The sequence below is a fragment of the Fundulus heteroclitus genome, unplaced genomic scaffold (genome assembly GCF_011125445.2).
Source record: "Fundulus heteroclitus isolate FHET01 unplaced genomic scaffold, MU-UCD_Fhet_4.1 scaffold_68, whole genome shotgun sequence".
Taxonomy (NCBI): Eukaryota; Metazoa; Chordata; class Actinopteri; order Cyprinodontiformes; family Fundulidae; genus Fundulus; species Fundulus heteroclitus.
This window is the reverse complement of record NW_023397121.1, coordinates 1,061,996-1,085,072: the sequence shown is the minus strand read 5'-3', so window position 1 is coordinate 1,085,072 and position 23,077 is coordinate 1,061,996. Positions and strand designations below refer to the sequence as shown.

At 50.1% G+C, this 23,077-nt stretch overlaps 1 protein-coding gene across 1 annotated transcript; it reads left to right on the top strand.

The window, feature by feature from the left end:
• Nucleotides 1–494: 494 nt before the first annotated feature.
• Nucleotides 495–22,901, top strand: LOC105922734 (T-box transcription factor TBX19). The gene is made up of 10 exons (XM_036133743.1): nt 495–578; nt 4,421–4,683; nt 8,850–9,126; nt 16,812–16,946; nt 18,723–18,784; nt 19,050–19,108; nt 20,207–20,371; nt 21,874–22,036; nt 22,107–22,279; nt 22,313–22,901. Exons 2-9 carry the CDS (start codon nt 4,421–4,423, stop codon nt 22,270–22,272), a joined length of 1,290 nt encoding a protein of 429 aa, XP_035989636.1. The 5' UTR covers nt 495–578; the 3' UTR covers nt 22,273–22,279; nt 22,313–22,901.
• The last annotated feature ends 176 nt before the right edge of the window (nt 22,902–23,077 follow it).

Genomic DNA, 23,077 nt, shown 5'->3' with positions numbered 1-23,077 from the left:
AGAACCGGTCCTGATCCAGATGGTTCCTGTTCCTCCGTCAGGTCCATTAACCGGGTCGTCTCCAGAACCGGTCCTGATCCAGATGGTTCCTGTTCCTCCGTCAGGTCCATTAACCGGGTCGTCTCCAGAACCGGTCCTGATCCAGATGGTTCCTGTTCCTCCGTCAGGTCCATTAACCGGGTCGTCTCCAGAACCGGTCCTGATCCAGATGGTTCCTGTTCCTCCGTCAGGTCCATTAACCGGGTTGTCTCCAGAACCGGTCCTGATCCAGATGGTTCCTGTCTCTCCATCTCCAGGCGCCTCTAGGTACTTTAAAGTTTACTCATTCTCTACCAATCATTTCATTTTTTACTGGGTCTTTGTCTGTGGTTCTGTTGAGTCCAAACCTAACGGCCTCGGTTCTGGTGTCCGGTCCCGGTTCCGCCTGGTTCGGGTCGCTGCTGCCCTGCGTGGTGGAGGTGAGCGGAGTCTGTAGGGGGGGGCAGCGCGGCGGAGCCAGCAGACCCGCTTGGAGCGCGCTGCGGTCGGACCTCCGTCAGCCTGCTGGTGTGGAACCGTTTGGATCGGAACCGCTGCAGGTCAGAACCGGCTCTTTATTCTGGACCTCCGCGTTTAGCGTTAGTTTTTAACTTTTAAAGGTTTTTTAATTAAGTTCTTCCTGATCAATCTGCTCCGTTTAGACGCGGCGGATTATCCGCTGGTTCCGGTTAAATCTTAGAAAAGTTGTGAATTAAAAAATCTCCTCAGTTACTTAAAAGCAACTTTTATTTCTGCTTTTTTATCGCCTAGATTTAAACAAATCAGCAGATTTAGAGCAACGCTTTTTTCCGCGGCCGTCTTTTACGTTTAATTTACGTTATTTACCGTAAAAATGGATTTATGTCTTAATTAACGAGCCAGAAAATCTGTCCTAATTTTAATCGTTTTAACTAAATTGTTGCTCTTTTTCTCCTGAAACATTCTTTAAATCCACGTCACGTAAAAGCTGCTGAATTTAATCTTCTAAAGATCCTTTTTCTGCGTGTGAACAATATAAATATAATTCATCCCGCAAATTAAAACCCCAACAAAACTGTCAAATTAGCGGTTATTATACGTTTATTCGCATTAATCCTTAAAATAATTAAAACTGCGTCAGAATCAGGAACAATACCTAATTCTAGTCTAACGTTCCTCACTAATAAATCCATTAAATCATACATTTTAATTGTTTTAATTCACCATTAAAATTAATTTTATTGTTCAGTTATTTTCTCAAACAATAATATAATTATCTGATAATGCAGAAAATAACTTTGATTTTCACAGGCTGTAAAATTAAGATCTGATGCTTTCTCGGTTAAATTAATATTTCGGGAAATGTTTTAATGTCATTATTTTTATAAATCTATTCCAAAACGTAAAGTAAACGCAATAAATAAATAAATTAGCTTCAGCTTCGTTCTGAATTTATTTCAAATCTATTGCCTCAGAAAAATAAGTAACTGTGATTTAACTTTAATACAGAAAATACAACATTTATCTGAATTTATAGCGGATTTAAAACCAACGTCTGAATAATTATTTAATTTAATCTACAAATTATTTCAGAGTTTTACCATTTAAAGGTTTAAATAGGGTGAAAATTATGTTTATTTTTTCATTAAAACGGGTTTTAAAATGAGTCTGACCTTCAGATCATCATATTTAACATTTATTCAGAGTCAGGCTGTGGTTCTGAAGCAGAACCGTTTGGTTCTGGTCCGAAATGCCGGTACCGTGATTAATTAATGTGTTTTTTACCAACAGATGATTCCTGTTTTTAATTTTTAAATGTTCAGCATCATCAAAACAATGTTAATATCAAAGAAAAATAACAAAAGTGGGTTTCAATGATTTTATTCATTAACAGGAAAAAATTCTGTTCGGACCGACCCGGACCGACTCGGTTCTGAAGAACTAATCACAGCCCTCGTTAAATCACTTAGCTCTAACTAACCAGCTTCATGAGGTTTCTCTATCCATCACTGCCTGAGCTGGAGAACCTAGAACCCACTAGAACCGGCCTGACAACCAGGCTGAACGGTCCAGTGAAGCAGAACCCACCAGAACTAGAAGGTTCAGGACCCCAGAGAACCACAGCAGGAACCACCATGCACACATGGAGAACATGTGGAGAACCTTCCCAGGAGAGGCCGACCCTCCAGAATTACGGCAGAAGAACCCAGAACCACAGAGAACCAAAGAGAGGCCCGGCCAGAATCACTGCTGACCCAGAAGAACCCACAGGCCCGTCTCAGATTTACCAGAACCATGTAGATGATCTCACACCCTTTAGGGAAAATGTTCTGTTGCCTGATGAGACTGGACCTTTAGAAAGGTGTCGGTCCTGTTACACCTGGAGTAGAACCAGAACCAGAACCGGTTCTGCTGCTCCGGGACCCGGAGGAATGGCCTTGGGTTCTGCAGCAGCACGATGATCCAAAGGGACGGTTCTGGAGTGGCCTAGTCAAATCCTCGAGACTCCAGTCTGATCAGGATGCCGTGGCAGAACCTTAAACGTTCCTGCTGGTCTCCCTGTGGTAGTACGTGAAAATAAAGCAACATGTCTAACGTTCTGACCTGTGATCAGACTGAAAAGAGGAGAACACCAGGAGGAGAACGTCTGGGAGGAGAACGTGTAGGATTTGAACATTAGGAGGAGAACATCAGGGGAACATCTAGTATTATAACTCCAGGAGGAGAACACTAGGGAAACATCTAGGATTAGAACACCAAAAGAACACCAGGAGGAGAACATCAGAAGGAGGGCATCTAGGATTAGAAGACCAGGAGAAAAACATCTAGGATTAAAACACCAGGAGGAGAACATCTAGGATTCAAACACCAAGAGGAGAACACCATGAGAAGAACACCAGGAAGAGAACATCTGGGATTAGAAGACCAGGAGAAAAACATCTAGGATTCAAACACCAAGAGGAGAACATCTAGGATTCAAACACCAAGAGGAGAATGTCTAGGATTAGAAGTCCAGGAGGAGAATGGCGGGAGGAGAACATATAGGATTAAAACACCAGGAGGAGAACACCATGAGAAGAACACCAGGAAGAGAACATCTGGGATTAGAAGACTAGGAGGAGAAAATCTAGGTTTAGAACACCAAAAGGAGAACATTTATGATTAGAACACCAGAAGGAGAACACAGAGAGGAGAACATTTATGAAAAGAACACCAGGAGGAGAACATCAGAAGGAGAACATCTAGGATTAGAATACCAGGAGGAGAACGTCTGGGATTACAACATCGGGAGAACATCTTGGGTTAGAACACCAGGGGGAGAATGTCTAGGATTAGAAGACCAGGAGGAGAACACCAAGAGGAGAACATTTATAAAAAGATCACCAGGAGGAGAACATGCATGAGGCTCGCCCGAAAGAAAGACTTGAGTTATAAAGTGTGTGTGTGTGTGTGGGGGGGGGGGGGGGGGGGGGTGTCATGGGGTCATGTCCTGGGGGGAAAGATTCTATCATGGAGGGGGGGGGGGGTTCTATGATGGGGATTCTGTCATGGAGGGAATCCATGATGGTGGGTTCTGTTATGAAGGGGTTCTATGATTGGGGCTCTTTCATGCAGGGGTTTTGTCATAGGGGGGTTCTATCGTGGAGGGTTTCTTTCATTGGGGGGTTCTATGATGGGGGGGTTCTATCGTGGGGGGTTCTGTCGTGGGGGGTTCTGTCATGGGGGGTTCTGTCATGGGGGGGTTCTATCGTGGGGGGTTTCTGTCGTGGGGGGTTCTATAAAGGGGGGTTCTATTGTGGGGGGTTCTGTCATGGGGGGGTTTTGTCATGGGGGGTTCTGTCATGGAGGGTTCTATGATGGGGGGTTCTGTCATGGGGGTCATTAGTGGGTCAATCAGGCTGTAGACCTTTTAGTTGCTGATCCGGCGGTTTTCTCTCTAACTCAGACATTAAAACATGAGAGCGAAGCAGAAATTGGTGTTTGAGAGTCTCTTATCAAACCATTCAGCCTGTTGACGTACGCAGAGCTGCAATTACCGCGCTGCCATTATCCTCCAGGACAACCGAGCTCCTCCTGCCTTTTACCTCAGGAGACGTCTGAGTAATCTCCTAAAGCCTGGAGGGAAAGTTATGCCTGAAGTTTAGCAGATTAAAACCAAGATGAAAATGCTCTCCAAAGCCACAGCAGTCCGTATCGGACTCCTTGATCTGCTTAAGAGACGGGTTTGAGTCTTTATGTCAGTGAAAGAAAGGAGCAGCTGCTGGCAGGAACCTTGGTGCTACAGCCACCTGGTTACTCAGTAATCCGGTCCTCGGTGTTAGTGGATCCGCTGGTTCTGACCCTGAAGAACCCACCGGGCCTGGTTTATCGCCTCCTGTGTCATGGTGCTTTACACATAAATGTGTCTTTGTTGGGTCCGCAGATGAAGGTGGAGGGCTTACAGGACGATGGGGAGACCGGCCCGGTGTCTTCAGTAGACCGTGGATCCGTGGGATCGGTGTGCAGCATCGGCTCGGCCGAGCGCTGCATGTCCCGGCTGCTGAGCGCCGTGGAGAGCGAGCTGCAGGCCGGCCGGGAGAAGGGAGACCCCACCGAGAGGGAGCTGAAGGTGACCCTGGAGGACGCCGAGCTGTGGAGGAAGTTCCAGATCATCACCAACGAGATGATCGTCACCAAGAACGGACGGTAACTGTCCACCTGTTCCCAGCACATGTCTCTGTTCTCTGGGTCTTTGTTGAAGATCAGTCTGTATAACGTTTACTTCTCCAAGCAGGTCCACCTGAAGGTAGGTCCTTCTAGGGTTCTGTTGCCTCACCTTCTACCAGGCAGCCCTGTTGGTGAAATCAGGAAACCTACCTGGACTTCATTTAGCTCCAATGTTTTCAGCTAGAGGGTGACCCTGGTCATGGGGTCTCTCTACCATCTACAGCCTTTCTTCTGGGATGGTACTAGGTATTTCCGGTGAGGTTCTTAGATGGTCTAGCTAGCTGAGGGTGTTTGGGAGGTCCTGATAGGAGAGGAGAAGGTGTTGGGGGAAGTTGTTGGGTTTTAGGGATTCAGAGACGCCTTAGAAAGGTTCCCATTATTGTATTGAACACCTTCCCACATTTATAAAGACGTGTTTCAGCGCAGGTAGCAACATCTTAAACAGGTTCCCCCTCACACTAAACCCTTGTTGAGGTTCTAGCTGTCAGAAGGGGTCCTGAAGGTGTCCCTTCGTAGTGAAATGTTCAGGTTCTGGTGTTGGTTGAGGTGACTCCGTGGTTCTCTGCTGAGGTTGTAGGTTTAAAAGACGTTTGATGTTTAGGTCCTGGTTTAGGATTGACGGTTCTACCTATGACTGAGGAGACACGTGGACTCCCTGGTGACCTTTAGAGGATCTGGAGGAGGTTGTGGAGGTATGACAGAGGTTCTGTAATCAGGAGGTTCATCAGGATAGCAGAAATTCAGCTGGTGGGGCAGCGGTTATTTGACTTCTTCCATCAGCCGGTCTTGGCTGCTGAGTTCTGGTCAGCTGGTGTTGGGTTTCCTCTGGTTGGTGTCCGGTCCCCTGGTGAGACGTGTCTCCTGGTCCAGAAGCTGGTCAGTGGACCGGCCTTAGGTTCTAGAACCCGATTCAGTGGGTCCCTGCTGCGAACATGTGGAGTAAACCCGTCGTCCTTCTTTAGCTGAACCGTGACCCAAGGAGGTGGAGGTGAGCGGGGGTCTCCTCAGGGGTCCAGACCTTAGTGGTGTCCTGGTGAACTTTCTGCCACCCAGATGTTGGCAGGGAGAAGTTCTGGATCCAGACGCAGAGTTCTGGTCAGTTTTACACTCTTTCCTCTCAACAGACAGAACATTAAACATTAAAACTCTGCCAGAACTAAAGTCCCCCCCAAAGCCCTGAAACCGGAGGTGTCATGGCGGGAGGTGTCATGGCGGGAAGTGTCATGGCCATAGGTGTCATGGTCGGAGGTGTCATGGCGGGAGGTGTCATGGCCATAGGTGTCATGGTCGAAGGTGTCATGGCAGGAGGTGTCAAGGCCATAGGTGTCATGGTCGGAGGTGTCATGGCCATAGGTGTCATGGTCGGAGGTGTCATGGCGGGAGGTGTCATGGCCATAGGTGTCATGGCCATAGGTGTCATGGCGGGAGGTGTCATGGCCATAGGTGTCATGGTCGGAGGTGTCATGGCGGGAGGTGTCATGGCCATAGGTGTCATGGTCGGAGGTGTCATTGCCATAGGTGTCATGGCCATAGTTGTCATGGCCATAGGTGTCATGGTCGGAGGTGTCATGGCCATAGGTGTCATGGTCGGAGGTGTCATGGCGGGAGGTGTCATGGCCATAGGTGTCATGGCCATAGGTGTCATGGCGGGAGGTGTCATGGCCATAGGTGTCATGGTCGGAGGTGTCATGGCGGGAGGTGTCATGGCCATAGGTGTCATGGTCGGAGGTGTCATTGCCATAGGTGTCATGGCCATAGGTGTCATGGTCGGAGGTGTCATGGCGGGAGGTGTCATGGCCATAGGTGTCATGGCCATAGGTGTCATGGCGGGAGGTGTCATGGCCATAGGTGTCATGGTCGGAGGTGTCATGGTGGGAGGTGTCATGGCCATAGGTGTCATGGCCATAGGTGTCATGGTCGGAGGTGTCATGGTGGGAGGTGTCATGGCCATAGGTGCAATAGCCTTAGGTGTCATTGTTGGAGGTGTCATGGCGGGAGGTGTCTTGGCCATAGGTGTCATGGTCGGATGTGTCATTGCGGGAGGTGTCATGGCCATAGGTGTCATGGCGGGAGGTGTCATTGCCATAGGTGTCATGGCCATAGGTGTCATGGCGGGAGGTGTCATGGTCGGAGGTGTCATGGCGGGAGGTGTCATGGTCGGAGGTGTCATGGCGGGAGGTGTCATGGCCATAGGTGTCATGGTCGGAGGTGTCATGGCGGGGGGTGTCATGGCCATAGGTGTCATGGTCGGAGGTGTCATGGCGGGAGGTGTCATGGCCATAGGTGTCATGGCCATAGGTGTCATGGCGGGAGGTGTCATTGCCATAGGTGTCATGGCCATAGGTGTCATGGCGGGAGGTGTCATGGTCGGAGGTGTCATGGCGGGAGGTGTCATGGTCGGAGGTGTCATGGCGGGAGGTGTCATGGCCGGAGAGTGTCATAGCCATAGGTGCCATGGCCATAGGTGTCATGGTCGGAGGTGTCATGGTGGGAGGTGTCATGGCCATAGGTGCAATAGCCTTAGGTGTCATTGTTGGAGTTGTCATGGCGGGAGGTGTCTTGGCCATAGGTGTCATGGTCGGAGGTGTCATGGCGGGAGGTGTCATGGCCATAGGTGTCATGGTCGGAGGTGTCATGGCGGGAGGTGTCATTGCTATAGGTGTCATGGCGGGAGGTGTCATTGCCATAGGTGTCATGGCCATAGGTGTCATTGCCATAGGTGTCATGGCCATAGGTGTCATGGCGGGAGGTGTCATGGTCGGAGGTGTCATGGCGGGAGGTGTCATGGCCGGAGGTGTCATGGCCATAGGTGTCATGGCCATAGGTGTCATGGCCATAGGTGTCATGGCGGGAGGTGTCATGGTGGGAGGTGTTATGGCCATAGGTGTCATGGTCAGAGGTGTCATGGCGGGAGGTGTCATTGCTATAGGTGTCATGGCGGGAGGTGTCATGGCGGGAGGTGTCATTGCTATAGGTGTCATGGCGGGAGGTGTCATTGCCATAGGTGTCATGGCGGGAGGTGTCATGGCGGGAGGTGTCATGGCCATAGGTGTCACGGCGGGAGGTGTCATGGCAGGAGGTGTCATGGCAGGAGGTGTCATGGCGGGAGGTGTCATGGCGGGAGGTGTCATGGCAGGAGGTGTCATGGCAGGAGGTGTCACGGCGGGAGGTGTCATGGCGGGAGAGTATCTCCTGCTCTCCTGGATCGTGTTTGTGAGTCCGGCGCTGCGGATCAGCCGGGCCGCTAAGCGGGGTTATTCATTAGTCTCGATAGCAGCTGCCATCGTCACCTCTGTGGGATTTATTTAGTCTGCGGGCTTATTTACTTAATTTGTGCAGAGGCGTGCTGACCGGCCGCGCCCTGCGGGGGGCAGACACTCCATTCACACCTGCAGGACGCCTCTTCAGCCGCTCTCAGGCTGGAGAGGCGAAACCATTTCGCTTATTGCTCTTACTCAGCGGCAGGAGCGGCAGCCCTTCACACGCAGAGCAAAAAGTAGATTTAGTTTATCACTGACTGCAGGAAAAACACGCCGCAATAGTCATATGAGAGTCTGGAACTGAGGAAAAGTATTCACACCCCTGAACTTTTCCATGCCTTGTCCCATTTCAGCCTCAAGCATAAATATAGTTATTGGATTTTATGTGAAAGATCAACACAAAGTGGTTAACAGCTGTGGAGTAGTAAGAAAATTAGACATGGTTGCTTTTTTTTACAACTAAAACCTGAAAAGGGCATCGTGCAAAAGTATTCACACCCCTGAGTTAATACTGTCAGGGTACGTCTCCAGCAGCATGGAGCGTCTAGTGACTGAAGGTTCTGCTCGTTCTTCTCTGCTGAACATCTCCAGCTCAGTCAGATCAGACGCAGAGTGTTTGAGAACAGCAGGTTCCAGACCTGGGCACAGATTCTGGACGGGTTCAGGTCTGGACTTTGACTAGGCCGTTCTGACACATGTACACCGTTCCATTGTGGCACTCAGAGAGAAGGGGCTGAATACTTTTCACTTTTCAGTCTTTTATTGGCAAAAATGTTTGAATCATGTAGAATTTGAATGCTCCCCTGCCTGGTTCCGGGTTCTGGCCGTGTTCAGAACCTGGGACACCGGTTCTGGTTCTAAGCCCTGGTCTGTGTCTGTGTGCAGCCGGATGTTCCCGGTGCTGAAGGTCAGCGTGTCGGGTCTGGACCCCAGCTCCATGTACTCCTTCCTGCTGGACTTTGTGCCGGCCGACAGCTGCCGCTGGAAGTTCGTCAACGGGGAGTGGGTGGCGGCGGGCCGGGCCGAGACCCGGTCCGAGGGCCGGGGCCACGGCGGCATCTACATCCACCCGGACTCACCCAACTTCGGGGCGCACTGGATGAAGGCCCCGGTGAGCTTCAACCGGGTCAAGCTGACCAACAAGGTCAACGGAGGAGGACAGGTAACGAGGGTCCGTCAGAACCGTCCTGGTTCCTCACACCGGTTCTGCTCAGAACCGTCCTGGTTCCTCACGCCGGTTCTGCTCAGAACCGTCCTGGTTCCTCACACCGGTTCTGCTCAGAACCGTCCTGGTTCTGCTCAGAACCGTCCTGGTTCCTCACCGCGGTTCTGCTCAGAACCGCCCTGGTTCCTCAGACCGGTTCTGCTCAGGATCGTCCTGGTTCCTCAGACCGGTTCTGCTCAGAACCGTCCTGGTTCCTCGCCGTGGTTCTGTTCAGAACCGTCCTGGTTCCTCACGCCGGTTCTGTTCAGAACCGTCCTGGTTCCTCACACCGGTTCTGCTCAGAACCGTCCTGGTTCTGCTCAGAACCGTCCTGGTTCCTCACACCGGTTCTGCTCAGAACCGTCCTGGTTCCTCAGACCGGTTCTGTTCAGAACCGTCCTGGTTCCTCGCCGTGGTTCTGCTCAGAACCGTCCTGGTTCTGCTCAGAACTGTCCTGGTTCCTCAGACCGGTTCTGTTCAGAACCGTCCTGGTTCCTCACACCGGTTCTGCTCAGAACCGTCCTGGTTCTGCTCAGAACCGTCCTGGTTCCTCACACCGGTTCTGCTCAGAACCGTCCTGGTTCCTCAGACCGGTTCTGTTCAGAACCGTCCTGGTTCCTCACGCCGGTTCTGTTCAGAACCGTCCTGGTTCCTCACCGCGGTTCTGCTCAGAACCGTCCTGGTTCCTCACGCCGGTTCTGCTCAGAACCGTCCTGGTTCCTCAGACCGGTTCTGCTCAGAACCGTCCTGGTTCCTCACACCGGTTCTGCTCAGGATCGTCCTGGTTCCTCAGACCGGTTCTGTTCAGAACCGTCCTGGTTCCTCACTGCGGTTCTGTTCAGAACCGTCCTGGTTCCTCACCGCGGTTCTGCTCAGAACCGTCCTGGTTCCTCACGCCAGTTCTGCTCAGAACCGTCCTGGTTCCTCAGACCGGTTCTGTTCTGAACCGTCCTGGTTCCTCACCGCTGTTCTGTTCAGAACTGTCCTGGTTCCTCAGACCGGTTCTGTTCAGAACCATCCTGGTTCCTCAGACCGGTTCTGTTCAGAACTGTCCTGGTTCCTCACCGCTGTTCTGTTCAGAACTGTCCTGGTTCCTCAGACCGGTTCTGTTCAGAACCGTCCTGGTTCCTCACCGCGGTTCTGCTCAGAACCGTCCTGGTTCCTCACGCCGGTTCTGCTCAGAACCGTCCTGGTTCCTCACCGCTGTTCTGTTCAGAACTGTCCTGGTTCCTCACCGCGGTTCTGCTCAGAACCATCCTGGTTCTGCTCAGAACCGTCCTGGTTCCTCACCGCGGTTCTGCTCAGAACCATCCTGGTTCTGCTCAGAACCGTCCTGGTTCCTCACCGCGGTTCTGTTCAGAACTGTCCTGGTTCCTCACGCCGGTTCTGCTCAGAACCGTCCTGGTTCTTCACAGCGGGTCTACTCAGAACCGTCCTGGTTCCCCACGCCGGTTCTGTTCAGAACCGTCCTGGTTCCTCACGCTGGTTCTGCTCAGAACCGTCCTGGTTCTTCACTGCGGTTCTGTTCAGAACCATCCTGGTTCCTCACCGCTGTTCTGTTCAGAACTGTCCTGGTTCCTCACCGCGGTTCTGCTCAGAACCATCCTGGTTCTGCTCAGAACCGTCCTGGTTCCTCACACCAGTTCTGCTCAGAACCGTCCTGGTTCCTCACACCAGTTCTGCTCAGAACCATCCTGGTTCCTCACCGCGGTTCTGCTCCGCTTCCTTCTGCTACAGTTTGGACCGTTTTCTTCAGCTCCAGCCTTTTGTTCCTCCTTTTCCTCTCTTTTCTTCTTGTTTTTACTTTTTTAATTTTATTTATTGACTTAATTAACATTTAATCTGTAACATAAATTTTTGAGTTAATCTTTTCACTTTTTTATCTTTCATTAAAGAATAATTAGAACTTTTAGATCCTTACATTATTTCTTCTTTTAGTTTTTTTTTGTTTTTCCTTGGATTTAAAAAGTAGATTTTTTTATTATGCACTTAAACATTTATTAATTAAAAAATATTTAAAATATTTAAACACATATTTATTGATTTTTTTATCTTTAATTTTCAGATAATTATTTCAATTTTAATCCTATTTTTGTGCATTTATTAGTTATTACTATTTTCTTGTCACATTGAAAATAATATTTTTCTGGTTTTCTGTTTTTGTTTCTTTTTTTCCATAATTTGATCATTTTTCGGAACAATATATTTAGTTTAACTCATTTTAGTTCCTCGTTAGTTCAGCTATTAATTGAATCGCTAGTTGCTGTTGTTTTTACCTTTTTCGTACATTTTTATTTTCACTCATGTTTTATTTTGTTTTTATTATTAATCAGAGGAATGTAACATTTCTTTAGTTTTATTCATTTTTATCTGCTGTAGTTTTATCGGTAAACTAGTTTAATTGCTGCTGCTTTTCATGAAATGTTCTTTTTGCACCTTTCCCCCTGACTTTTCTCCTTCTCACTTCTTGCTCTCCTCGTTCTCTTCTTCTTTGTTCTTCACCTCCTCCTCTTCCTCCTCCTCCTCCTCTTCCTCTCCTCCGGCGTCCATTAGCTTCCCTCTGCTCTGGCTGGATTATGCTGGAGTGGGCGAGAGACCACCGCCTCTAATGAGCCACTTCAGTCCCTCTCCTCTTTCACTTCACCTGTTCACCCCCTCGTAACCACGGGAACGGGATAAACAGCTCTTAATTGGCCGGCAGCAGTTTAATGCACTTCCTGTGGAGAGCTGTTGAGCGCTCGCCGAGGCCTCCACGCACACACCGAGTCTGAGCCGGCCCAAATTGGCAGTAATGTTGTTTATATTTACCCCATTATCCCGTCCAAACATGACACGCACGCTCCGGCCGTAATGCAGAGCTGGAACAGAGAGCCCGGCCATAATGAAATAATTGCTCAGCTTATTTGTACATTATGGTAATTATGTTTTTTACTGGGAAATTAATTTGGCCATCATGCTTCAGATGGACGAGGTAAACTATATTCAAACGGAGCCCACACACACTCAGCGCCGGGGTCACATCTGAAGCCAGCCTCTCAATCTGAATAGAAAACTGTTTGTTTTTGTGCGCTGGCCCGCAGGACTCGGATTGGTTAATTGGGCCTCGTTAGTCATGGGGGTGACGGCGAGTTGAATGAGAGAGAAAGCAGATGGATAAAAGGGAGCCGGGGCCAAAAGACAAAGATGGCTCCTGTCCACGAACTCTGCTGAACACAGACTGACTCTAAACTCTTTGTTTCTAATGGACCCAGAAGTACAAAGTTCTGCCGGTCCAGGAAGTTCTCCCTGGACTGGAGTCAGGTCCTGTTGGACTGATCGTTGATAGGATGGAGACCTCTGACACCCAGAGACGGGCACCTTCAGGACTACAGGGTCATAAAACAATCAGGGAGCTAAGACTGGACACACATGGTCACGAAATTCTACCAGAACCAGTCCAAATCCAAATCTATTGGCCCTCCTGGAGGTCCTGATCAGGAGGTCCCGTTAAAGTGGACCTGATCAGGAGGTCCCGTTAAAGTGGTCCTGATCAGGAGGTCCCGTTAAAGTGGTCCTGATCAGGAGGTCCTGTTAAAGTGGTCCTGATCAGGAGGTCCCGTTAAAGTGGTCTTGATCAGGAGGTCCTGGTAAAGTGGTCCTGATCAGGAGGTCCCGTTAAAGTGGTCCTGATCAGGAGGTCCCGTTAAAGTGGTCCTGATCAGGAGGTCCTGTTAAAGTGGTCCTGATCAGGAGGTCCCGTTAAAGTGGTCCTGATCAGGAGGTCCCGTTAAAGTGGACCTGATCAGGAGGTCCCGTTAAAGTGGTCCTGATCAGGAGGTCTCCAGGTGTCTGAATGGGCTTCCTGCAGTTTGTGGCTACCATCAACCATCCTTCAGCAGAGGGTCAGGACCTGGAAGTCCCCCACCAAGGAGAGGTGAACCAACCTGCAGGTTCTAGTCAGCAGCAATACCTGGGAGTCCACTTCTTGGAGCTAAAGTCCGACTTTCTGTCAAACGGTGGTTTCTTTGGCAATGTGTATAAATTCAAAGTAACATGAAGAACCGATGTCTGTGACAGACCCAGAAGATCTCATCTAGTAGCAAAGCAAGACCTTCAGTAAGCCTGGAGAACCGTTGGTCCAGACCACCTCAGGTGGAGAGTACACCGTTCAGCAGAGGGAATCAGGTCGGGTTGAGGGACTGGACTTTAGTCTGGAGAGCTATGGACCAGAACCCATCCAGACCTGAGTCCAAACTAGAAGATATAGACAGAGCTGAAGAACCAGAACCAGTTAGGGTAGTCACAGAGGTAGAGTGGTCCAAATCAGGCCAGGGTTGTCTCCAGGCTACCGTTGGAGAAGAAGCCAGAGGCGAGTTTCTACTAAACACTCCCTGGTAGGAACGTGAGTCAATCTCCTGAGATGGTCCCTGGGACCAGTGTGTGGTTCTGGTGATCAGAACCTGTGTGTGGTTCTGGTGATCAGAACCGGTGTGTGGTTCTGGTGTTGCATCAGAACCACACACTGGTCCCTGGGATAGTTCAAGGTGTTTGGGAAGTCCTGCTTCGATTTGTTTCTAAAGAAAACTACTTTTTTCTTCATGTTCAGAACCATTTAAGGTTTATTGGTCTTAAATATTTTCGTCCCAAAGTTCTGAAGAGGCGTTACACATTGGCTCAGAAGGTGGAACACCTGAACTGTTCCTTTGCTGCTTAAATGGTATTTAAAACCAAACCATTGTTGGAGAAATTCGTAGAGGTCCCAATGAAGAGGTCCCAATGAAGAAGTTCCAAGAAAGAGGCCCCAATGAAGAGATTCCTACAAAGATGACACAATGAAGAGGTCCCAATGAAGAGGCCCCAATGAGGAGGTCCCAATGAAGAGGTCCCAATGAAGAGGTCCCAATGAGGAGGTCCCAATGAAGAGGCCCCAATGAGGAGGTCCCAATGAAGAGGTCCCAATGAAGAGGTCCCAATGAGGAGGTCCCAATGAGGAGGTCCCAGTGAAGCGGTCCCAATGAGGAGGTCCCAATGAAGAGGCCCCATTGAAGAAGTTCCAAGAAAGAGGTTCCAATGAAGAGGTCCCAATGAAGAGGCCCCAATGAGGAGGTCCCAATGAAGAGGTCCCATTGAAGAAGTTCCAAGAAAGAGGTCCCAATGAAGATGACCCAATGAGGAGGTCCCAATGAAGAGGTCCCAATGAAGAGGTCCCAATGAAGAGGCCCCAATGAGGAGGTCCCAATGAGGAGGTCCCAATGAAGAGGCCCCAATGAGGAGGTCCCAATGAAGAGGTCCCAATGAAGAGGCCCCAATGAAGAGATTCCTACAAAGACGACCCAATGAAGAGGCCCCAATGAGGAGGTCCCAATGAAGAGGCCCCAATGAGGAGGGTCCAATGAAGAGGTCCCAATGAAGAGGCCCCAATGAAGAGATTCCTACAAAGACGACCCAATGAAGAGGCCCCAATGAGGAGGTCCCAATGAAGAGGTCCCAATGAAGAGGCCCCAATGAGGAGGTCCCAATGAAGAGGTCCCATTGAAGAGGCCCCAATGAGGAGGTTCCAATGAAGAGGTCCCAATGAAGAGGCCCCAATGAAGAGATTCCTACAAAGACGACCCAATGAAGAGGCCCCAATGAGGAGGTCCCAATGAGGAGGTCCCAATGAAGAGGCCCCAATGAGGAGGTTCCAATGAAGAGGCCCCAATGAGGAGGTCCCAATGAAGAGATTCCTACAAAGACGACCCAATGAAGAGGCCCCAATGAGGAGGTCCCAATGAAGAGGTCCCAATGAAGAGGTCCCATTGAAGAAGTTCCAAGAAAGAGGCCCCAATGAAGAGATTCCTACAAAGACGACCCAATGAAGAGGCCCCAATGAGGAGGTCCCAATGAAGAGGCCCCAATGAAGAGGTCCCAATGAGGAGGTTCCAATGAAGAGGTCCCAATGAAGAGGCCCCAATGAAGAGATTCCTACAAAGACGACCCAATGAAGAGGCCCCAATGAGGAGGTCCCAATGAAGAGGTCCCAATGAAGAGGCCCCAATGAGGAGGTCCCAATGAAGAGGTCCCAATGAAGAGGCCCCAATGAGGAGGTTCCAATGAAGAGGTCCCAATGAAGAGGCCCCAATGAAGAGATTCCTACAAAGACGACCCAATGAAGAGGCCCCAATGAGGAGGTCCCAATGAGGAGGTCCCAATGAAGAGGCCCCAATGAGGAGGTTCCAATGAAGAGGTCCCAATGAAGAGGTCCCAATGAGGAGGTCCCAATGAAGAGGCCCCAATGAGGAGGTTCCAATGAAGAGGTCCCAATGAAGAGGCCCCAATGAAGAGATTCCTACAAAGATGACCCAGTGAAGAGGTCCTGATGAAGAGGTCCCATTGCAGAAGTTCCAAGAAAGAGGCCCCAATGAAGAGATTCCTACAAAGATGACCCAATGAAGAGGCCCCAATGAAGAGGTTCCATTAAAGAAGTTCCAACAAAGATGTCCCAGCCAAGAGGTCCTAATGACATTTCATGTGTTCAGTGTTGAGGTTCTCGAGGAGGTTCCAAAATAGTTTGAGGAGATGTTGTGGTTCCCTGCTGAGGTTATAGATGCTTTGCAGAGCCTTTGGTTGCAGATTGAAGGACTTTTCATAGATTTAGGAATCGTTTCAGAACCAGGACTATGTTCACTGTTAGGAACCTCTTTAGGAAAGACCGGTACGGTGTGTGGTTCTGGTGATGAGAACCAGTGTGTGGTTCTGGTGTTGCATCAGAACCTGTGTGTGGATCTGATCAGAACCCGTGTCTGGTTCTGATCACCAGAACCTGTGTCTGGTTCTGATCACCAGAACCTGTGTGTGGTTCTGGTGATCAGAACCCGTGTGTGGTTCTGGTGATCAGAACCGGTGTGTGGTTCTGGTGTTGCATCAGAACCGGTGTGTGTGGTTCTGCTGACCAGAACCAGTGTGTGTGGTTCTGCTGACCAGAACCTGTGTCTGGTTCTGCAGATCAGAACCAGTGTGTGGTTCTGACCAGAACCAGTGTGTGGTTCTGCTGACCAGAACCTGTGTGTGGTTCTGGTGATCAGAACCTGTGTGTGGTTCTGACCAGAACCAGTGTGTGGTTCTGCTGACCAGAACCTGTGTGTGGTTCTGACCAGAACCAGTGTGTGGTTCTGCTGACCAGAACCGGTGTCTGGTTCTGCTGACCAGAACCTGTGTGTGGTTCTGACCAGAACCAGTGTGTGGTTCTGCAGATCATGCTGAACCACACACAGGTTCTGTTCAGCAGAACCTGTGTGTGGTTCTGGTGTTGCATCAGAACCTGTGTGTGGTTCTGACCAGAACCTGTGTCTGGTTCTGCTGACCAGAACCGGTGTCTGGTTCTGGTGAGCAGAACCTGTGTGTGTGGTTCTGCTGATCAGAACCGGTGTGTGTGGTTCTGCTGACCAGAACCTGTGTCTGGTTCTGGTCACCAGAACCCGTGTCTGGTTCTGCTGACCAGAACCGGTGTCTGGTTCTGGTCACCAGAACCCGTGTCTGGTTCTGCTGACCAGAACCGGTGTTTGGTTCTGGTGTTGCATCAGAACCTGTGTGTGTGGTTCTGGTGATCAGAACCTGTGTGCCTGGTTCTGATCACCAGAACCCGTGTGTGGTTCTGCTGATCAGAACCGGTGTGTGTTCTGCAGATCATGCTGAACTCGCTGCATAAGTACGAGCCCCAGCTGCACATCGTCTGCGTGGGTTCTCTCCACCGCCTGGTGTCCAACGTTTCCTTCAGGGAGACGCAGTTCATCGCCGTCACCGCCTACCAGAACGAGGAGGTGCGCCTCTTCATCACCCTGCCGCTGCTCTTCATCATTACGCCGCTCCTCTTCATCACATCGCCGCTCCTCTTCATCACGCTGCTGCTGCTCTTCATCACGCCACTGCTGCTCTTCATCACGCCGCCGCTGCTGCTCTTCATCACCCCGCTGCTGCTGCTCCTCTTCATCACATCGCCCCTCTTCATCACGCCGCTGCTGCTGCTCTTCATCACGCCACTGCTGCTCTTCATCACGCTGCTGCTCTTCATCACGCTGCTGCTGCTCTTCATTACGCCGCTCCTCTTCATCACGCCGCCGCTCCTCTTCATCACGCTGCTGCTGCTCTTCATCACGCCACCGCTCCTCTTCATCACGCCGCCGCTGCTCTTCATCACTGCTCCTCATCATCATCACTGATCTTCATCCTCACTGCTCCTCCTCCTCTTCATCACTGCTCTTCATCATCCTCCTCTTCACCACTGCTCTTCATCCTCCCTCCTCCTTCTCATCCTCACTGCTCCTCTTCATCACCACTCCTCCTCCTCCTCCCTTCTCCTCCTCTTCATCACTGCTCCTCCTCCCTCCTCCTCCTCCCTCCTCCTCATCCTCACTGCTCATCCTCCATCCTCCTCTTCATCACTGCTCCTCCTCCCTCCTCCTCTTCATCACCACTCCTCCTCATCCTCCCTCCTCTTCATCCTCACTGCTCCTCCTCCTCCTCCCTCCTCCTCTTCATCACCACTCCTCCTCCTCCTCCCTCTCCTCCTCTTCATCGCTGCTCCTCCTCATCCTCCTCCCTCCTCTTCATCACCCCTCCTCCTCCTCCTCACTCCTCCTCATCATCACTGCTCCTCCTCATCCTCCCTCCTCCTCTTCATCACCACTCCTCCTCATCCTCCCTGCTCTTCATCCTCCTTCCTTCTCCTCCTCTTCATCGCTGCTCCTCCTCCCTCCTCTTCATCACCCCTCCTCCTCCTCCTCACTCCTCCTCATCATCCTCCCTCCTCCTCCTCCTCCTCCTCCTCCTCACATCCTCACTCCTCCTCCTCATCCTCCCTCCTCCTTCTCATCCTCACTGCTCCTCTTCATCACCACTCCTCCTCCTCCTCCCTTCTCCTCCTCTTCATCACTGCTCCTCCTCCCTCCTCCTCATCCTCACTGCTCATCCTCCATCCTCCTCTTCATCACTGCTCCTCCTCCCTCCTCCTCTTCATCACCACTCCTCCTCATCCTCCCTCCTCTTCATCCTCACTGCTCCTCCTCCTCCTCCCTCCTCCTCTTCATCACCACTCCTCCTCCTCCTCCTCTTCATCGCTGCTCCTCCTCATCCTCCTCCCTCCTCTTCATCACCCCTCCTCCTCCTCATCACTCCTCCTCATCATCACTGCTCCTCCTCATCCTCCTCCCTCCTCTTCATCACCCCTCCTCCTCCTCATCACTCCTCCTCATCATCACTGCTCCTCCTCATCCTCCCTCCTCTTCATCACCCCTCCTCCTCATCCTCCCTGCTCCTCTTCATCACCCCTCCTCCTCATCCTCCCTCCTCTTCATCACCCCTCCTCCTCATCCTCCCTCCTCCTCTTCATCATCACTGCTCCTCCTCCTCATCCTCATCCTCCTCTTCATCACCACTCCTCATCCTCCCTGCTCCGCCTCATCCTCCCTCCTCCTCTTCATCACCCCTCCTCCTCATCCTCCCTGCTCTTCATCCTCACCGCTGCAGTGATGTATAACTGATCCCTGGTTCTGACCCGATGACTCACCGGTTCTGCTGGTTCTGCTGGTTCTGCTCAGATCACGGCTCTGAAGATCAAGTTCAACCCGTTTGCTAAAGCGTTCCTGGACGCCAAGGAGAGGTGAGAACCCGGTAGAACCGTTCTGGCTTCACATCGTTCTAAGGCTTAAATTAAACGGATCAGAACCAAAAGGATCTGAAGAAAAATGTTTAAATTAAAAGTAAAAATGTTAAGAACTGACTTTTAACCATGAACACGTTCCTTCGTTTGAAGTTCTGACCGGGTCGGTTCTGTTCTGTTCTAAACGGGCTCAGAGATTCTCACCTGGTCATCAGACCCTCATCATCATCACCTTCATCACGGCCTTCTTCTTCCTTCTCCTCAGGAACCCCGCAGGACGGGTTCTACCGGACCCCCCAGAGAACCGGGTCGGGATTCAGCCCTGTGAGTCACGTGACGTCAGGAGACCGGCTCATTGGTCCGTTTAGGCGACCCGGGTCTCTTCTCAGAACCCTGGGATCAAATGGTCCAGTTGGTCAGAACCCAACGCATCTGAGGATCTGCTACAGTTTAACGGGTCAGAACTCGTCGGTCAGAACTGTGGACCGCCATGTTCTGACGGGTCAGACCAACGAGTTCTAACGGGTCAGAACTCGGCGGTCTGACCCGTCAGAACATGGCGGGTCAGACCAACGAGTTCTAACGGGTCAGAACTCGTTGGTCTGACCCGTCAGAACATGGCGGTCAGAACTGTGGACCGCCATGTTCTGACGGGTCAGACCAACGAGTTCCGTCAGAACTCGGCGGTCTGACCCGTCAGAACATGGCGGTCAGAACTGTGGACCGCCATGTTCTGACGGGTCAGACCAACGAGTTCTAACGGGTCAGAACTCGGCGGTCTGACCCGTCAGAACATGGCGGTCAGAACTGTGGACCGCCATGTTCTGACGGGTCAGACCAACGAGTTCTAACGGGTCAGAACTCGGCGGTCTGACCCGTCAGAACATGGCGGTCAGAACTGTGGACCGCCATGTTCTGACGGGTCAGACCAACGAGTTCCGTCAGAACATGGCGGTCTGACCCGTCAGAACATGGCGGGTCAGACCAACGAGTTCTAACGGGTCAGAACTCGTTGGTCTGACCCGTCAGAACATGGTGGGTCAGTCCAACGAGTTCTGACGGGTCAGACCGCCATGAATGTAAAGGCTCAGGTGTGTCTGGAGCTCGTTAACCAATCATCTCCTTCCTTCCTGTTTCAAACAGGTAAACCAGAGAAAAACGTGCCGTCAGGTTAATTATGGGATGGTTCCTCTAACAGACACCAGGCCGCTGGTTATTATGGGATGGTTCCTCTAACAGACACCAGGCCGCTGGTTATTATGGGATGGTTCCTCTAACAGACACCAGGCCGCTGGTTATTATGGGATGGTTCCTCTAACAGACACCAGGCCGCTGGTTAATTATGGGATGGTGTGGTCAGAACCCGGCAGAACCCGGTTCTTGGACCATGTTCTGTGAATGACTGATGTCGTTGTGTCTCAGGTTGGCCGCTGTGCTCAGCAGGAGGGGGCGGGGCTTTCCCCTACGCCAGCAGCCTGCCCCTGGCATCCCATCATCACCATCACCATGGTTACAAGCCCCCTGGTTACCCGGGGCGACACACCCCTTACCCCACGGCCTACCTGCCGCACCGCCCCCACTCCTCAGGTAACTAGATCCTACCTTTCACACCTGGATGTTTTCTCTGCTTTACCTTTGATGGCGGACGTTTAGTTTTGGTCAATATTTCAGAAATATTAACCATTAAAAACAATAAATACAATAAAATAAAATAAAAACTAATTTCTGACCAATAGAGGAGAGATCCAGAGTTAGCTCACAGCTTCAGCTGCTTCAGCTAGGAACCATGTGTGTGGAACCACGTTAGAACATACAGCATGTCCCTGTGTGTGGAACCATGTTAGAACAAATGTTCCTGTGTGTGGAACCACGTTAGAACATATGTTCCTGTGTGTGGAACCGTGTTAGAACATATTTTCCTGTGCGTGGAACCGTGTTAGAACATGTTCCTGTGTGTGGAACCATGTTAGAACATATGTTACTGTGTGTGGAACCATGTTAGAACATATGTTCCTGTGTGTCGAACCATGTTAGAACATGTTACTGTGTGTGGAACCATGTTAGAACATAATTTCCTGTGTGTGGAACCATGTGAGAACAAATGTTCCTGTGTGTGGAACCATGTTAGAACAAATGTTCCTGTGTGTAGAACCATGTTAGAACCTCATGCGTAGAACCATGTTAGAAGCTTGTGTGTAGAACCATGTTAGAAGACTGGTACCTGGTGTAGAACCATGTTAGAACATCAGTTCTTGTGTGTAGAATCATGTTAGAACCCCAGTTCTTGTGTGTAGAACCATGTTAGAACCTCGTGTGTAGAACTATGTTAAAAGACTGGTACCTGGTGTAGAACCATGTTAGAACATCAGTTCTTGTGTGTAGAACCATGTTAAAAGACTGGTTCCTGGTGTAGAACCATGTTAGAACCTCATGTGTAGAACCATGTTAGAACCTCAGTTCTTGTGTGTAGAACCATGTTAGAACCTCAGTTCTTGTGTGAGGAACCATGTTAGAAGACTGGTTCCTGGTGTAGAACCATGTTAGAACCTCATGTGTAGAACCATGTTAGAAGACTGGTTCCCGGTGTAGAACCATGTTGGAACTTTAGTTCTTGTGTGTAGAACCATGTTAGAACCTCATGTGTAGAACCATGTTAAAAGACTGGTTCCTGGTGTAGAACCACGTTAGAACCTCAGTTCTTGTGTGTAGAACCATGTTAAAACCTCATGTGTAGAACCATGTTAGAACCTCAGTTCTCGTGTGTAGAACCATGTCAGAACCTCATGTGTAGAACCATGGTGTAGAACCATGTTAGAACCTCAGTTCTTGTGTGTAGAACCATGTTAGAAGACTGGTTCCTGGTGTGGAACCATGTTAGAACCTCGTGTGTAGAACCATGTTAGAACCTCAGTTCTTGTGTGTAGAACCATGTTAGAACCTCATGTGTAGAACCATGTTAGAAGACTGGTTCCCGGTGTAGAACCATGTTGGAACTTTAGTTCTTGCGTGTAGAACCATGTTAGAAGACTGGTTCCACGTGGGTTCCTGCATAAATGACACCATGTTCCTCCTGTCTCATGTTCCCTCAGTGAACCTCCTCTCTGAAGGTGTTCAGGTTCTACATGAAGGCTGGAGCTGCTCCTCCCCCCGCCCAGCCTCCTCTTCCTCCTCCTTCTCACCTTCCTCCTCCTCCATGCCTCTGACCAGCAGTGCTCCGTCCTCACAGGCTCCGCCCCCTCCTCACAGCTCCAGGTGAGACCCCGCCCACGCCCTAATAAGGAGAACCCTGAGCTCAGGTGTAATCAGGTGTCTGTGTTTTCAGCCAGTATCCCTGTCTGTGGACCGTCGGCTGCTCCGAGATAAGCCCCTCCCACTCCCCATGTGCTTCACTCCACGGACCAATCAGCAGCGAGAACATCGTCCAGCCCGCTGGTCATGGGCGAGTGGGCGGGGCCGGGTGGTCACCTGGCCACACCCACTCTTTCTGAGCAACAGGACCAATGGGGCAACGAGTGGTTCCAGCAAAAGCTCTAGAAGAGCAGATGAAGAATTTCCAGGAACCGACGGAACCATGAAGATGGAAGCTGGAGAACCGGGATGTGTGGATCCTGTGGTGTAAAAGTAGATCACGTGGTTATAAGTGGGAGAACACAGCGATTACATTTAGAATCACCAGGAAATCCTTTCAGGGAAGATGAAAACTGCTGCACCTGTGCAGCATCCAGCTAATGGTATTCATGTAGATAATTAATCATAATTAATCATAATTAATGCTTAATGTGACTAAAGTGACTCAAAGTGACTCGTGATTTCATTTCACCTGACAAACATGCTTAAAGTGTAAAAAAAAAAGCTTTGATGTTGAGTTTTAAACATAAAGTGATGCTTCAGCGCCCCCTGGTGTCAGTGGTAAAATATCTGCTCGTCTAGTTATGGCCCGATGTTAGTGTGGAAAAATAAAACTTTAAATGTGTAAATGATGCTTTCTGTGACGTTTGTTGGTTTTAAAACATTATTATTACTGTGTTATTTTATATTGTTTTTTGTGAAGAAAGAGACGAACGTTGTTTGGATAATGTAAAGGTTTATGACTAAATAAAACAATATGCACCTGAAAGTTTTCTTGCCTTAATTTAGCTATTATTTATTTATTTTCACTGGGCTGCAGAAATACGACAATCCTATTTTTATTAACTTTTTATTGTTATTTTTTTATGGACACAAACGGGACAACAAATTGTTCCGGATCCGTTTTAATATTTTTTCTGTAACAAAACATGAATCTAAATCATG

Bases quoted from the DNA above. Each gene is read 5' to 3' on its own strand.
- LOC105922734 (XM_036133743.1), top strand. From the start codon at position 4,421: ATGAAGGTGGAGGGCTTACAGGACGATGGGGAGACCGGCCCGGTGTCT. The intron at 4,684-8,849 runs GTAACTGTCCAC...GTCTGTGTGCAG, and splicing joins ATCGTCACCAAGAACGGACG to CCGGATGTTCCCGGTGCTGA. The intron at 19,109-20,206 runs GTGAGTCACGTG...GTTGTGTCTCAG, and splicing joins CCGGGTCGGGATTCAGCCCT to GTTGGCCGCTGTGCTCAGCA.